The 17,482-nt window shown below is 36.6% G+C and overlaps 1 protein-coding gene across 1 annotated transcript in view; it reads right to left on the reverse strand.

Moving 5' to 3' along the window:
• URB1 (URB1 ribosome biogenesis homolog) overlaps positions 1-17,482 on the reverse strand; it is a 109,373-nt gene that overhangs the window by 34,900 nt on the left and 56,991 nt on the right. The window contains exons 24-29 of the mRNA XM_044670200.1: positions 16,311-16,509; positions 12,824-13,007; positions 10,555-10,613; positions 8,773-8,963; positions 6,889-6,999; positions 6,713-6,776 (exon numbers count right to left, since the gene is read on the reverse strand). Coding sequence (XP_044526135.1) covers positions 6,713-6,776; positions 6,889-6,999; positions 8,773-8,963; positions 10,555-10,613; positions 12,824-13,007; positions 16,311-16,509 — 808 coding nt within the window. The remainder of the gene's footprint in view (positions 1-6,712; positions 6,777-6,888; positions 7,000-8,772; positions 8,964-10,554; positions 10,614-12,823; positions 13,008-16,310; positions 16,510-17,482) is intronic.

Genomic DNA, 17,482 nt, shown 5'->3' on the forward strand with positions numbered 1-17,482 from the left:
GATGGAAGAAATGTCATCAGGCACATGGGGGGAGGGGAGGGGAAGGGAGGAGCCCCCTCTAGCACACATGCCATAGATTCTCTAACATGGGCCTAGAGATGGGAGATTAAGTGACTGGTTCTGGTTCACACAGTGAGTATGTGGAAAAAAATGGGATTTCAACCCAGGTCTCCCTGGTTCTGAGATAAGCTCTCCATCCACTATGCCAAGGTTGCCTTTCTCTTTACTCTTATTTAAGGTTTGTTTTTTTTATCTTCATCTTGTCATCAGTTGTTCTGACCTATAAATAACAGTTAAAATAGCTCTTTCTTAATTTCAATAAAAATGCTTTCTAATTTGTTCTTCTTTCTCCAATAAAATACTGAGTTTTTCATTTTAGAACAGCAAGGGTACAAATGAAATGTTATCTGTCCCAAAACAACATGAGAGGCTGACTCATATGGGAAAGGGGTTTGTTTTTGTCTTTTTAAAGAAGCTTAGTCTGAACATAACTTAATACACTGAAAATATTTTAAAACAAATATTCTCCTCAGAGAATTTTGAAATTAACTCTTAATGTACAAGAAGCAATCCTACTCTCTACTTCCCTAACTTACCCCTACCATGTTCAATCTTCTTTTATCTACTACCTAGAACTATACCCAGGTCTCCCTCATCCTTAAAAAAATCTTCATAAGATCTTATCATTCCCTTGAGTCATCATCCTAAATATTTTCACATTCCTAGGAAAAAAATTAGCTACATTTATTACCTCCATTTCCCATTTTCCTATCCACTTTTCAATATGGCTTCTGAACTCACCTTTTGAATGAAATGATTCTTTTAAATGCAAAAGCCAATGGCCTTTTCTTGGTCCTCATTCCTATAGCATTTGACACCTCTGATCACCTCCCTTCCTATAAATGCTCTTTGGCTTTTGGGAATTGTTCTTTCCTGCTCTCTGACAAATACTCATCCCCAGAGCTCAGGCCAAGTTGAAAGGATGAACAGAGAACTTAAAACTATGATTGGCAAATTACGCACTGAGACACATTTAAAATGGCCTAAAATTCTCCCTCTGGCTCTATTTTATCTTAGAAGCAGGCTCAGGGGAGATTTACACACCTCATCATATGTGATGCTTTTTGGACATCCCCCTATACAGGCTAAGCCTTTTTCTCCTGCATATACATCACTATTGGAGGAGATACTTCTATTGCTTCCTATATACAGGAATTATAGCACAAACTGCAAGAACTCCATGAATCCAGAGCTGTAGTACAAGCAGGACAATAGACTTTTCACTTCATGACCTGAACCCAGGAGACAAAGTGCACATAAAGAACTTCCAGCATTCTGGAGCAACTCAGCCTTCCTGGGAAGGTCTGTTTCAAATATTGTTAACCACTCCAACAGCTATAAAAATTGGAGAAAAGGACTCTTGGATTCATTGCTCACATGCAAAGAGAGAACCTTCTATTGAAACTGATTGACTGTATCCTGTCACAGGCATTGGAGATAATAGTCCATAGACGAGTGGGCAGTTTTTGGAAACACATCATATTTTTTCCTGAATTTTTATTATTGCTTTTACTTTTATTTTTCTAATAGAATATTTGGATTTTTCCTTTTTCTTATTTCTTGTACTTAAAGAACATATAATCAATATTAATCTTTTGATTTTGCAGTAATATAAGTTAAAAATATATTTGCTAGCATATTAATTCATACCCAAAAGCTTTAGACCTGCTATTTATTGATAAATGTCATGGGACTATGATTAATGTTTGTGTCTGATTCTAGAAAATGGGATCAAAAAAAGGAGCACAGACTTCATCTACATAGTGCCACAGAAGCACGGACTTAACCTGAATAGTGCCAAAAAAAAGAGCACACAGGTCAAAAGAAGAAACCAATCCAGGTAGGATTGTTGAACTTCTATGCCAATATGAAAGGACTTGAACCTAGTGTGAGACTTGAGGTTGTGGCGCTTGGACACAGGACTCCTTGAACCACACTCTTTAAGAAATAATTTCTATCAAGTACCTAATAATTGGCTGTTCTGGCCTATCCCTGAGAATGAAGGTAAATCAAACCAGGGAATGATACTTCCCTTTTACAAGAAAATCTAGTCCTTTTTCCTCTCTTATAGCAAGGGAACTTCCTATAGTCATGGCTGCCAATGGGTAAGTGCAATATTACTGCATTTCATCCAGATTTTGGGATACAAGATGATTATGTCAAATGATCAATTGGGGAGATGAGTTTCCCAAATGATCACAGGGGGATTGAGATAATCAAATTAAATCTACCCTGCCCAATTCTTTGATTTAATCACCAAAGATGTAAACACCACCACTTAATTCACAAGTGGAGAAGTCTGCAACCCATGTGTTCGGAAAGTGAGTGACAACTGGAATTGACTCACTGCCCCCGGGGCAGTCCTAAGCAAAGGGTTTGTTGTGATTGGACATATAAACTAAGAGGAAGGCACAGGAAGTGACACAAAAGAAGCACCTTTAAAAGGGAGTGACAACTTCCTGTAACTCTCTTCTTGTTCCTGTTTTGGACCTGAAGGAACTCTGGCTGTCTGGCTGGGACTTTGGATGTGGTGAACCTGCTCTTAAATCTCTCTCTTAGAACTATACGTGGTGAGTGTAAAGACTGATCTTTCCTGGATTTCTCTGAAGGAACTCTCCTTTCAAGAGAGGCCTTGTGACTGAAGCTTTTCCTTCATTCATTCCCAGCCCTCAGCCCTTGGCTGAGCCTTCTCTGGCTGAGGGCTAATTAATCCTGCCTGGGTTGAGCCAGGGGTTGGAGCAAATTATTTAGTGTGTTAGGTTAATTACCTTACCTTATCCTCTTCTCTCTGATTTCCTTACTTTCACTTTCTCTTCTCAATTGTAAATAAACTACCATAAAAGTAATTTTGACTTGAGGTTTCTTCATTAGGAATTGATATTTATTCAATTCCTTGGTGACCAAAACTTTTAATATTCACCCAACAAAAAACACCTTTTTACCCCTTACAGTTCCTTACTTGATCATTAGCCACCCCTTTCACTGCCTAAATAAATATTGGCATTTCCCAAAGCTTTGTCTTAGATCCTCATTTTTTCTTTCCCTACACCATCTTTCTTGGTAAACTCATAAGCTGCTATGGAATCAATCATCATCTCTAAGCAGATGACTCCCAAATCTATAATACTAGCCTTTACCTAGCCTCTGAATCCCAATACTTCATTACCAACTCTGGTAAATCTTGATAGTATTGTGTGGAATGAGATTCAGAGTCTAATTCTCAGAGTAGTATTTGACTTGTAACCCCAATTTTCAAGACCATTTAGTACTACTATTCCTCAGAATAAAACTGGCCCCCCCCCAATAAAATTTTTAGTTTTCCTGACCTATTTTCAAAAACCTTGAGAAGAGTTTATCTGTGGCCTGGGAAAGATGCCATCTCTAAGAAAAGGGACAAGATAAGCTGAAGTAGGAAAGAACAGGGTATTTTAAATATAAATTATTGTCCCAGGCTGAAAATTACAGGATAGTCATGGGTTTTTTAATCATGGGTGTCTTTAGGGGTACATAATATTGAAAATCACACACTCAGTATCTGAAACATCACAGCACCCCCACCCCCACCCCCGCCATGGGATTCGGCAGAGAGAAGGAGGGGAATCTCGTATCAATATTATTATAAAAGTCTGTGCTTACATGTAGAGATGGTACATTTTTTGCCCTGAGCAAGCAGCTTGTATGGGAAGAATCCCTTTTCCTTCTTTTCTCCTACCACTCCCCACCTTGCCTACTATTTTCTCCAAATAAAGCCGCAATTTCCAACACCTTAAAGTTTCCTGTTTGCTCATTAGAGTGATTTCTGGGAGTGTAAGCTCCCCCAAAATTCAACTCCACACAGTCTATAACATCTTAAATTCTACATATCCATGAGGGAAGTTATCTTTCCTTATAAACCCTTCCCTTCTTCCAAACTTCCTTATTTTTTACGAGTTCCACCTCTACTTTCCAGTGCTATTCCAGTGAGTTGGATTCACAACCTCAGAGTCATCCTTTACTTTCTGTCTCCTTCAGTTCCCAAAGCCAATTAGTTGCTAACTCTTGTCAATTCTATCTCCATATCATATCTTGCATCCATCCCTTTCTTTTCATTCATATGGATGGTAAGCACCATTCCGCAAGGACTTTTTGCCTCTTTTTGTATCTCTAGCTGCTAGTGCCATCTTGACACAAAGACAATCAGTAAATGTTTACTAAATGAATGAGCACCACTTTAATCTATGCCCATATCACCTCTCACTGAGGCTTTTAACTAAATTGCTTATACTCTTTCTCTCTCCAATTCATCCTACATACAACTGCTAAAATGATTTTCTTAAAGTACAAGTTGGTTCATGTTGCTCCCCTGTTAATGAATATGGTTCATTTCTATTTCCCCTAGGATAAATTTTAAATTCTTCAGCTCAGCATTTAAAGTCTTTCAGTCTGGCTCCAACTTTCCTTTTCAAACAATCCATATAACTCCCCTCCATACACTCTATTACCAAGCCAATTGAAATTCCCTGAACTCAGCATTCCAAGTCACACCTTCATGTCTTTGGATAAGATGTTTCCCAGACCTGCAATATATTCCCATAATACCTCATAAAATCCTTTTCAAGGCTCATCATCTATCTATCTGCCACTTCTAAGAGAAAGCCATTCCAAATCATCTTTGTTTTTGGTATTCTCTCCTACTTATCTGTGTAAATATTACATTCCTCCATGAAGCATGAGAGCTCCTTGGTGGTAAAGCCTGTTTTTCATCTGGATTTTGTACTCACAGAATCTAGAACACTGTCTTACATATAGCAGATGTTTAATAAACTGCTAACAGAACTGAATTACAGAATTTCTAGTCTTACTTTGGGCCATAATTTCAGGGCTGGTAAAAGAACAATTCAAAAATGCTTTAAGTAGAATCAAAATATTTACTCAGTTACTTTCATCCTAAAAAAAGACTTAAGACATGTGTGGAATGGAATCTCAGGGCACCTCAGAGTTACTCAATTGAACAGACAGGAGAGTAGATAAGATGCTGGCAGAGAAATGTGGCCTTTATTAGGGAAGGGGAGAAGACAAGGGCACTACTCTAAGTGGCTGACTCAATAGCAATGTCCAAGGGTATACAAGTAAACTCAGAATTTATAGGAAATTAACACAATGCTTCTCTTTAGTCTCCCACCACTACCTGTATATGATAAGAGTCTGTGTATGCTATATTTTTCTTTATCTTGTCCTATCCTTCTTAAGTTTCCCAGTGTTCTTGAATTCATGGGAACATTCCTCAAGTTTGCAATTTCTAAGTTGAGTCAGAGTTTAGACATGGCCAAGGTCCTTCAGACTGAAACATTTGGGACAGAGAGTTAAAACTAACTTTAGGTACAGGAACCTTTGGAGCTGTAATTTTCTACCTAGTTTCTAATCTCTTTAATCTTTTGAATGCTGACTGCCAGAGCTATTAGGAATCCATAATAAGAAAAAGGGAGAAAAGGGGAAAAATGGGGGGTTTGGACCACATTAGAAAAGTGCTAATTAGGATAATTAAAGGTAAAAAGCTGCTTGGGGAGGAGGATTTCTCTCTCTTCATAAGGAGAGATAGGTATGTTTCTTTTGAAGGGCACCTAACTTTCACCAATTTTCTACAGGAAGTTGCCAGTCTAGGATTACTAATAATAATATATGCTGGAGGATAGTACATAATTTCAACCCACACAGACATAACAAAGTTCATGTGGTCATTGGATTCTGGAAAATATAGGCAAGGCAGGTGAAATGTCACTGAACATACACATCAGTAACTTTCAGGGGAAGTGCTGCTCTAGTTATTGCTCATTCTAACTATTCTCTACCCTATTCCCTCAGAATTCAAGCTCAAAATCCAGTCACAACCAAAAGTAATGATAATGAGCTATTTCGATAGTTCAAGAATGCTGTCAAGCCAAATGGAAGGTGAACTGGGTCAAGAAGTTTGAGAAACATGGAAATACCCACAAACACAGGTTCTAAGATGTGGTAGCCCCAATGCTTACTCTAGACCACAGAGACGCCTCCTAAAGTGAAGGTATACTGAGAAAAGTGTCCTACTTGATATTTAATGCATGGCAATTTCAACCTCTTGTGAGATACAAGAATCAAATTTACCCTAAGGGAAGTACTTTTTTTTAAGTTTCATATTGATTCTAATGAATTCTTCTTCTTTTAAAAAAGTAAAACCATTACCTTCTGTCTTAATATCAATTCTAAGACAAAAAAGCAGCACTTTGAGCTAAGTAATCAGGTTTAAGTGACTTGTCCAAGGTCACACAGCTAGGAGGCCAAATTTCAACTTGGGACCTCCCATCTCGAGCCTGGCATTCTATATATTGTGCCTCTAATAAATTCTTCTTAAAGGTTGTGCATGTTCAGCTCCTTAAATGAAAACTCATTAAATATTTACCAAGTAGTCATTAAGCACTGAGGATAAATATATAAAAATTAGAGTCCCTGCCCTCAAAGAGATTACAATTTAATAGATAGCATATATTTGGGAATGCTGATCGAGGAAGGAAATGTCTGATGAGTCACTGAGGGTGGAGCAAGAAGATTCATAAAGCAGTTGATTTATGTACTCTTTTCAGAAACAATGGTATTATTACTGATTTGACACAATGGCCTACTTCATCCAAAAACTCACCTGAAGTTTATGAGGCTTAGATCATTCTTTTCATACAATCTGAGAAGAAGCAATATCTTCTGATCTAGAAAGTGAATAAAGTTCTATTTAGAATATTGATAAGCACCATAAGAGAACATGATATTTATATGTTTAAAAAAAACCCAACATAAAGTGGGATACTTTTCTACACCTACCTAGGACGCTGAGGGTTGCACCATAGCCTCCTAGGAGCACTGCAAAGTGGCTGCTTTCACAGACAGAAGGGCAAATTTTTACAATAGTTGAAATGAGGTCCACTAACACTTCTAGGGGAAAAAAAAATAGACCGAAATGTTTAGTATGAAAACTTCTCCTGATTAAAGACTTGATTTTTCTGACTATTTAATAGTTCTGTGTTTTTTCCAGTTAAACAACTCTTGGACTTGTCAGCTTGGAATCTAGTAAGCCTCCAAACTTGTAGCCTAGAAAGATTTAATGAACTCTAGTTTACTTAGCTTGAAGGTGAAGGCCCCAGGTTTGACCTCCTCACATGGGGTTTTCTCCCCAGGGAAAGTTCAGCTTCACTAGTTTCAGAATAACAATAGACCTTATTTTCAGCTTGAGTGAGGATGAGCATTCCCATCAGGGCCAAGCCCAAGCTGAGTGACTTCTTTAGCACAGTAGGCAGCCCCTCAGTCTTAAGCTGAAGGTCCTGAGTTTGATCCTTGGAAGGAGGGTGTGATATACTGGGAAAGGCTTCTGGAGGCAAGAAGATCACTAAGTTTAGGCTTGACCCTGATGGGAATAATCATCCCCACTCAAGCTCAAAATAAGGTCTATTGTTAGTCTGAGACTAGTGAAGTTGGACTCTCCTTCAGAGGAACTCTCATGTGACAAGGTCAAACCTGGGGCTTTCACTTTCAAGTTAAGTAAACCGGGGTTCATTAAATCTTTCTAGGCTACAAGTTTGGAGGCTTACTAGATTCCATGTCCTTAGACTGATAGATCTTTTAAGAAAAAAAAAAGTAGTCTAATTACTCTTCTCCCCAATTTCAATCCTATTATTAAAGCAATAATAATAATTACAACAATAACTAACATTTTAAAGCACTTTACAGATTATCTCATTTGATCCTCACAATAATTCTGGCAGGCAGATGTTATTTTTATCCTCATTTTACAGATTGTAAACTGACGTCAACAAAGATTGTATTTGCCAGGGTCACACTGATAGCAACTGTTTGAGCTAGAATTTGGATTCAGATCTTGCCCATTTCAAGACCATCATTGTAATAATTATGCCTCTAAGCTCATAAATTAAAAAAAAAATTGCCCTAATCTCATTCTTTAGTCAGGGAAATTAAAAGAAAGCTAAGCAGGAAAAGAGAAACAAGGTAGACAGATTTAATTATTTGGATTTCTGCTTGTGAATCAGATACTATTAGCATTATTATAAAAAAAAAAAAGATACTAACAAATAATTATAGGCTGCTAGCTGAGGAATACTATTTTTTTTTTTGAGGAAACTATTTGTTGAAAAGTCCAGAAGGCTCTCAGAAATAAAACTGTGATAAAAGAACACAGCACAAGAACACAGGCCTGTCCTCAGAGACAGGAGGGCCTGGGGTTAAGATTTGCTACTGTATCATCTTAGATAAGCCACTTTACTTCTGAATTCCCTAGGCAATCCTCTAAGATAAGAAGTTACAGACTTCTTCTTTTTTTGGGGGGGGCAAACAGGGTTAAGTGACTTGCCCTGGTCACACAGTAAGATGCTGAGGCCAAATGTGGACTCTGGTCTTTCTGACTCCAAGCCCAGCACTCTATCCAATGTGCCACCTAGTTGCCCCCAAAAGATGAGTTTCAATTCTGAATTGTTAAAGTTGCAACACACTACCAGTTTGGGCCAAAAAACCTAATCATTTCTAAGTCAAAGAAAACAACTATAAGTTTGGATTTGACAGGAACATAACATTCTGATACTGTTTTAGAAATCATTGTGAAAACAAGTCAGAGATAGGCATGGGTGGGAAGACAGTTTTATGAAATCAGAAGACAAAAATGTACTATAAAATACACATATAAACATATAAAGAGACCTTTTACTTGGATGTTTGTGTCATCTTCTTTCGACTGCAAAATGGTTGGCAAAAACAAAGAGTGCTGTGTGATCATCACATACATTAATGGTAGCTGGACTAACTTTTTGCAAAGGGAATTTTCAGGCTTATATAAGAGTTGTACACAAGCATGTAGAGTCTTTAAAAATGAGTAATCCTGATACCGGAACCTAAAAAGGCAAAAATTCATTTTTTAAAAGGTTGTACTAAGTGGAGATGTTATTTAACAAAGAATAGCTTTTTATATTATACTTCCATCCTAAAATTTCTAAAAGAGGCAAAGAGCCTTGGTGGGCTTAACCCTTACCTTGCCAGAAATCCTGTCCTGGAGCTCTGCTCTGCTGATTGGTGGTAGACTCACTACATCTAGGCTCAGCTCCTGCCATGTTGTTTAGAACTGCTCAGGTAACCGCTATATCTCCACCTTTCCACACATTTCTACTTCTGGAACCATAATCCAATCAACTCTTGCCATTACTCCTACTAAGGGTATGACAATTTACTCCCACCATTCCTTTACTTCCCAAAAATATATTGCCTCCTCCTTTTATAATATAAGCTTCTTAGGGGCAGGGATTAATTTCAATTTTACATTTGTATCCCCAGTACTTAGCACAGTGCCTGGCACATGATAACACAATAACTTTTTTTTTTAATACTTAAAAAAAAATAAGTAGGGGTATGTTTATATTCTTAAGTATATATATATGTAAGATATATATTATATAAATATAACAATATAAATATAAAAATATAATATATATTATATAAATATTTATATGTAGCCTTAAGAATATATAAAATATATCTATATATCTATATACATATACATATATGTATAGATAAGCCCTTACCTTCTTAGTATCAACTCTAAGACAGAAGAGTGGCAAGGGCTAGTCAGTTGGGGTTAAGTGACTTGCCCAGAGTCACACAGCTATGAAGTATCTGAACCCAGGAATCCCACTCCAGGCTTTGCCTCTTTATATCCACTGTGCTACCTCAAGGCCCACATTGAGTTTCCTGAAGTTTGAAGATTCACTAGAAGAGCAGATTACGAAAGAAACACACTAAACAGCTTTTCCCATATCAAACTGCCTTATTTATGAGCCAACACTTCTCTCTTTCTTCCCATTCTCTTTTTTTACCCTACAGTGGGCCTTCCTCATTTTCAACTACTCAAATTATTTTGTAAACTTTGTTTAATAAGACTTCAAACTACAATGAGAAAGTATGGTAGATAAAAGCTATCGCTTCCAAATGGTTTTTTCAATAAGGAAACAATTTTTAAGCTGCACTTGAATTTCAGAAGAGACAATGAACCAGTTTAGCAACAGGAAATTCTTTCTAGACCCTGAATGACTTCCAAACTACATAGGGGCACATGGCAAATTGCTCAAGTGGTGGTAGTGAAGCAAAAGTGGCTCCTTATTTTATAATCACTTAAATTAAGTAGAACAATAACTGTTAACATGATGGATACTCAAAAAGATTTAATAATGTGATATTTAATTACTAGTTATTAATTAACAAACATACATTAACCAATAATTAATTGGTGATAGTTATTGCTATTAATGATATCATCTTCATTTTATTATGGCCACTATTTGTTCAACAAATAAATAGAATGATATATTTTTATTTTAGCCTCTCCCTCTAATCATCAACTGGATTAAAATAAATGAGATTTCCACCCCCCCAGTCAGCAAATTTCACAATTGAAGAAAATCTCCCCAGTAAAATAGAATAAAATCAGCTTACTTGAGCCCTATCTTCACAAACTTCTGCCAATCTACAGGATCAACTTCATTAACTGAGTGCTGTGTGGAAATTAAACAAAGAGAAACAATAAACACAGTCTCTAATTGGATGAAGAGTTCTATATGTTTTACTCTTCAGGAAACACCCTTGCAGGTAGGTTGCCTGGTGAAGGGTCAAGAACACTTGAGTTTGAATCCTGCCTCAGACAGTTGGGAATTTATAGGACCCTTGACAAGAGATGTAACTTCTCTCTGTGCCTTAGTTTCTTCATTTTTAAAGGGAGGATAATAATAGCACTGATCTCAATGGGCTGTCCCAAAGTAATGTATGTAAATCCAATAGCAGTGGGTGATACCACAACAGGGAATTCTAGGGAGAACACTGTAGGATCAGGTGAATTTAAAATAATAAAATATGTACATGATAAAAAACTAACATTGTCATTTAGTAAATAGTTTTATGTCATCAATATGTTCCAAGATCATTCATGTAAACTGAAAATCACATATAATAGTAAGCCCTATTATTTAATAAATATTTCTTATAAGAACATACATAAGCACTATGACTTTTTTTAGACTTTTTGGAGCTACTGGCATCACTATTCTTTAAGAGCCATTATCAATAACTAAGTAGCGTTAACCAGTCAAAGAGAAGCACTGCTCTGATGCAAACATGACTTGTTACAAGCAAGAACCTGGGGAACTAATGTTTGGCACAAAAAACAAACATAATAACTCACACTAACGTTTCTTAGAACAAGAATGAAAGTGATTAGACAAATTGCTGCAAGCCTTGACACCTCTTGGGAAAACAGCTTGGATTTAATGCATAATTAAAATTTTTTATGTTATGTACTTTCCTGCCTTTATTTTTTTCAATTGCCATTCCTATAAACCTAAATTTGTGTTTCCTACTACATGGTATTTTTTCATAAGAAGGATAGAAAGCAAAGACTATTCAAAATGTATAAGTATTCTAAAGTAAGAAAGTACCATTTTCTCTGCAGCTAATAATTATTAGATGTATTAAATTTAATGTCTTCATCTATATGATCTAAGTATTTTTCTCTTCCTTATTCTTTGTTCTTTAATTTTTGTATTCCCGCAGTCCTCATTTTCAAAAGCCAGCAGCAATTCAGAGTACTTATCTAAAACATACAATATTAATTTTCTTAAAATCATTGGGCCTTTAATCTAATTTATCTACTGTAATTTTACCTAATTTGTATATTACTGAGAAACACAAAATTTTTTTGAATGCCTTACTTTTAAAAAATTATATTTAACACCAAAAAGAGCCCAATCATAAGTTCCATATATATATATTTTTTTAACCCTTGTACTTCGGTGTATTGTCTCATAGGTGGAAGATTGGTAAGGGTGGGCAATGGGGGTCAAGTGACTTGCCCAGGGTCACACAGCTGGGAAATGGCTGAGGCCGGGTTTGAACCTAGGACCTCCTTTCTCTAGGCCTGACTCTCACTCCACTGAGCTACCCAGCTGCCCCCATATATTTTTTATTATGTAGAATTTGCTTTTTAAAAATATTTACAACAGATATTCTGCTTGTCTATGTTTTCTTCCAAACTTCCTTCTGTTTTTCTCTGCAGAATTTCTTTTCAATGCTTTGATAATTTTTTTGGGTGGGGGAAACAATGTGAGATTCTTTTTACCACCCCTTGACCCCAATCTCCTTGAAAGCTCACCGACAGATTAAAAAAATATACAGATATTCCTAAATGGACACTACATAAAAATACTAAATTGGCAGCTTAAATACAGGTATAATAATTAGAAGAAAAGATTACCAGAAGGAGAAATGGTAAGTAACAGGGACAAAATACAATATAATGTATCACCTAACTAAAATTTGAGCTGAAATTTCATGTTGGGTAAAATTCATAGATTCTTTATTAGTTTACAACTCAGTTTTTGCTTTGAGCGCAATTTTATTTTTAAATGCTATCACGTTATACAGAATTATTTCAGAAATGTAATAGAAGATAAAAGAATTACAAGTCAATGCCATGGTCCTTTGTGGTTGAAACAAGCAACGATTGCCATGTGTGTGCCACCGTGGTTGAGGGTGGATGTTTGACTGACATCTCCTTTCTATACTGTTGTACATATCAAAGATTGTCCTCCACAAACTGAGAGCAATGGTTCTTTGGGATGCTACTTCTTAAGGCTCATGTCACTGACTGTCACTGATGCTTTAGGATAACTATAAAATGTTTCTTCTACTTGAGTAAATAAAAGGAACTCACCAATAACTCATTAAGTCGTGACAACATGGACTTCTCTGCATCCTGGGTTTTTTCTTCTTTGTTACTACCATTGTATGAGGCTGTTAGCCATTTTATACATGATCCCAACAAAGTCTTTTTCCAAATATCTAGCTCTTCCACAGATTTTTCCAGTACTAGTGATATGGAATCTGACACAATCCAGCTGCAACAAATGTAAAATGTCCAAAAATGTATACCTAAAGAATTTCACCCTTATGATTCACAAAAGTTTAAAACAGACTATAGAAGACATCAGCACACTCATAATAACTATATAACATAATACAGATGACCAGTGATAATGACTTTTTTCACTTCTGTTAAAATAAAAAATATCAAATTTAAAAACAGGATTTGAATAAGCAAGAGAGAGAGATAGAAGCATCACTGCATTTTTGAAGTCAGGTCCAAAAGTTCTGACCAGTCCACAAAAATTGTGCATTGCAAACCCATCTAGCCTCCTGTCCATACCTTCTTTTCAAGTAATATTTTTCATGGGGAAAAAATGAACTTTAAGTGTAGTAATATAATTATTATTGAGGAAGGCAGCATGGTATATTAGAGTTAAGAGTCAAAGGTCTATTTTCAATACCCAATACCATCATTTACTAATGATTCTGGGTCTCAGTTTCCTATTCTGTAAAATGGAAAGAATACTTGCACTACCTATGACACAGGACTGTTGTTAAGTATCCCAAAGATCCCACTCATCTTATAGGATCCAACTCAAATCCTTTCTTCTCCATAAAGCTTAACTTGAAAACAAAAACCTATAACAATGGTTGGTGCAACTTGGTAGCTGACTCTAGCACTATTCATCAATAAGCATCTATTAAGTGCCCATTATGTGAAACAAAAACAAAAGTGAAAGTTCCTGTTCTCAATCTACTAAAGAGAGACACATACATATACAGATGCCTTTTTTCAACTATTTATATCATGAAGAGACTATGGAGGTGTTTGCTACTTCTTGCCAGGTAAGGGCTCAAATATTCTTACAGCAGCTTTAAGAACTTGGATGAACATTCGGGATAAGAAAGTTGAGAAATGGGTTCAAGAGAAGTACTTCTCCCTATGGAGTCATAAAGGAAGTATGTTTATCTATGACCTAGGAGCATCCATGGATAATTTGTCCTCTGTGCCCTTCTCTTTCTTTTTGAAGAACTCCTTGACAAATCATGGAGAGAGATGGCTGTGAGGGTAGATCAGGAAGGCTTTCTGTAGGAGGTGGTACTTGAGCTATGTATTGAAAGAAAGCAGGGATTCTGTGAGGTAGAGGTGAGAAAAGGAATACATTTTAGGAACAGGATGGGATGGGGTAGGGATAGGGAATGGGGTGAGGGGCAGCTAGTAGCCAGGTTTAGAGATGGGAAACAGAGTATGGCGTATATGAATAGACAGATCAGTTAGGCTGGACAATCAAGTATGAAATAGGAATAATATATAACAAAACTCTAAAAATCAGATGAATAGTTCTTATTTTATTCCAGAGGTGATTTTATACACTGGGAGTTTAGGGCAATGACATGGTTTAACCACTGGCTTGCTGCGTAGAGGACTGACTGACTGGAGTAGAGATACTTGAAGAAGTCCCATTAGGAAGCAAAAGGTGATAAGGTACTAGGTGATGGCCCTGTAAGCAGTGACAAGGATTTGGATTTAAGAGATGTTGTGGAGATGGGTATAACAGATAGTATCAACTGAATGGACTGAGAATAACACAGAGGATGCAAAACTGGGAGATAGGAAGAAGAGGCATGCCCCCAAAAGAAATAAAGTACAGAAGAGGGGTGGGCATGGTGATAAGACAGTAAGTCTCTTTTTTGGATATACCAAGTTTGATACATTTATGAGAAATCTAGTAAGAAATCACAAAATGTGAGAGCTGGAAGGGATCCCAACAGACATCTTATTGAATTCATACAAGGAATCCCCACTGTAAATAAGCACTAGGCCATCCAAGATATCTGACTGGAGTTCAGGAGAGAGACTATAGGGCAAGACACATAGATAGGAGAAAGAACAAAGAGAGATCATTAAACCAACAGAAAATGATGAGATCATGGAGAAAAAAGCTTCCAGTGAAGGGACAGCTGGACAGGTAGGAGGAAAACATAAAGCATTGTCACAAAAACCCAGAGATGAGAGCTTATCCAGGAAGAGATGTTGGTCAATGCACCAAATATTGCAGAGAAGCTTAGAATAATAAAATTAAGACAAGGACATCAAATTGAAATCTTCAGGGAAAGCACTTTGATTTGAATGCAAAGGTAGGAAACCAGACAACAAAGGACTAAGAATCAAAAAGAAAGAAAGGTAAGGCTATTAGTCCAGAAAACTGTTTGTAGGAGCTTGGCCAAAAGGGGAGAAGAAACACAGTATAATTGAAGGGGATAGAAGAGACTAGTAAAGGCTTTTTAATGAACAGAGAATTAGGCATGTTTGTAGGCAGTACAGTTAGAACCAGAAGATAGGGAGAGATTGAAAGTAAGGGAGAAAAGGAATAACTGTAGGAATAATCTACAGAAGAAGACAGGAAAGACAGATTGGTCTTACTGAGGAGAAAGGCCAAGCTCTTCAGCAGACTGGAATAAAGGAGAAGAGAATGGAGGATGAATTGAAGAGACTGAGATTTGGAGAAGGAACTCCTTTGTGGTGAATAGCCTCTTTTTTCAGTAAAGTATGAAGTGAAATTCTTAGGTAGAAATATGGGAGGGAATAGTATGAGAAGCTAAGGAGAGAAAAGATTGAATAGAAACCATTTATTAAGAACTTAAATGTCAAGCAATCTACTAAGCAATAGGGATACAAATACAAAAGTGAGATAATCCCTGCTCTTTAGGAGCTTATATTAGTGCATTGGTAGCCAAGGGAGTAAATGGTCTAACTGCTATGGAGGAGTAAAAGGACTATCTTGATCCAATTTCTTCATGAAATGCTGAATCGATACTTATCTTTTCACATTGTTGTACATGTCCAGATTTTAAGTTCCTGAGAGCAGGAACCACAATATATATTTCATTATAATTCCTTAACCCTCCAATATCTAAAAAGATGTTTTCACATAAAGATAATCAGTATCTACATTTTTCGTGGTGTGTGTGTGTGTGTGTGTGTGTGTGTGTGTGTGTGTGTGAATTCTCAATAAATTGTCCTTGAGAATAAGCATAGGAAGCATTAAAACATTCAGTAAGGAAGATGCTAATGAGTCCTTTCCATGAAAAGTAACTTAGGACCTTGGGGGCCAAAATGTTCCAAATGTCTCCCAAGCCAGATAACATGGATAAATGTAACCTTAGAATGAAAGAATACTTCTAAAATTTACTTTCACATTGCTCAATTCTCTCTCTCTCTTTCCTCCTCACAAATCTTTCAATTATTTCCTTTTGGGGGGGGGGGGGTACATTTTGGGTTTTACATACTAATGCATCTTTCTGATGGGTCATCAGTGATCTATTTATCTTACCTCCTGAATTTATCTGGTCGCTGAAGAATGCTGGGTAGCTGGGCAATGAGGAGTTTAAAATCCTTTGCTCTTGCATATGGAACCAATTTAGAAAGGACTACTTCTTGCATCTCAAGACCTTGAGGACCATCTCCTAAAAGACTGTTTTGAAGCTCTCTCCACAGGGCCTTTCTCAACACATTCATGACACTTCTAGACACTAGAGCAGAGATAAACACGAAAAAAAGAAAGTCATCTACAGTTTGCTGATTTAAGCTCCTCAGAGTGCCCTTTTAAAACAAGAAAGTATGTTTCTAAGCTTACTAATAGTAAAAATCCTTATATGTGCTACCAAGACTCTCATGATTAAGTAAGCATCCCTCTAGTCCAAAATAATTTGACTTGTTCCTGAAAAATAAAGGATGACAAAGGAATGTAAAGTAAAAGCAGACTTGGCATTCTTGTTCATTAAAAAGAAAAATACATCATAAATTGTTGACTGGCAAGCATTATTAAGTGCTTAAGAACTGATCTGATGCTATACAGAATGACTCAGGTAACAAACTATCTAATAAGTTACAGAATATTAAAAGAGGGATTAAATTCTTCCATAAAACACAACTTGCCTCCTTATTAGTTTTTAAAGTCAAGTGGAAGACCACAGAATCATTAGGGGTATGGGAGAATACAGGGATAGTCTATGCTAAAGTTTCATTCCTCCTATTAACTAGAAATTGCCATGGAAGATGAAATGGCTGGAGAGTAGAGGCACTGATTTTTTATAATGCTACCATAAAGGGTACAGACCTTGAGGAAACATGTTGCTCCTGGCATTGACCTTCTTTCCTCTTGTTACTATACTCATTAATGGGGCACCCAGGAAGATGTGTAAAACTCAAGTCACAAAAGCCTCTTAAAACTTCATGTTATGGTATACTACCATAGAAAGAAATGACTTGTCTCTATAATAGATGTTTTAAAAAGCTTTCTTTTATGTTATGAATCCCTTTGGTAGTCTGGTGAAGACTATGAACTCTGCTATAGGATGTTTTCAAATAAAAGGAAACAATAAATTTGTTAGAAGATAATGAAAATAAAGATGTAATCTCGCTCCCCCCACCCACCCAAGGGACTCTAAGGACTCCAGGGCCAAGAACTCCACCTTTAAAGAATTTGTTTAAAATGAAGACCAT

The sequence above is a fragment of the Gracilinanus agilis genome, chromosome 3, assembly GCF_016433145.1.
Source record: "Gracilinanus agilis isolate LMUSP501 chromosome 3, AgileGrace, whole genome shotgun sequence".
In the NCBI taxonomy this organism is placed as follows: domain Eukaryota; kingdom Metazoa; phylum Chordata; class Mammalia; order Didelphimorphia; family Didelphidae; genus Gracilinanus; species Gracilinanus agilis.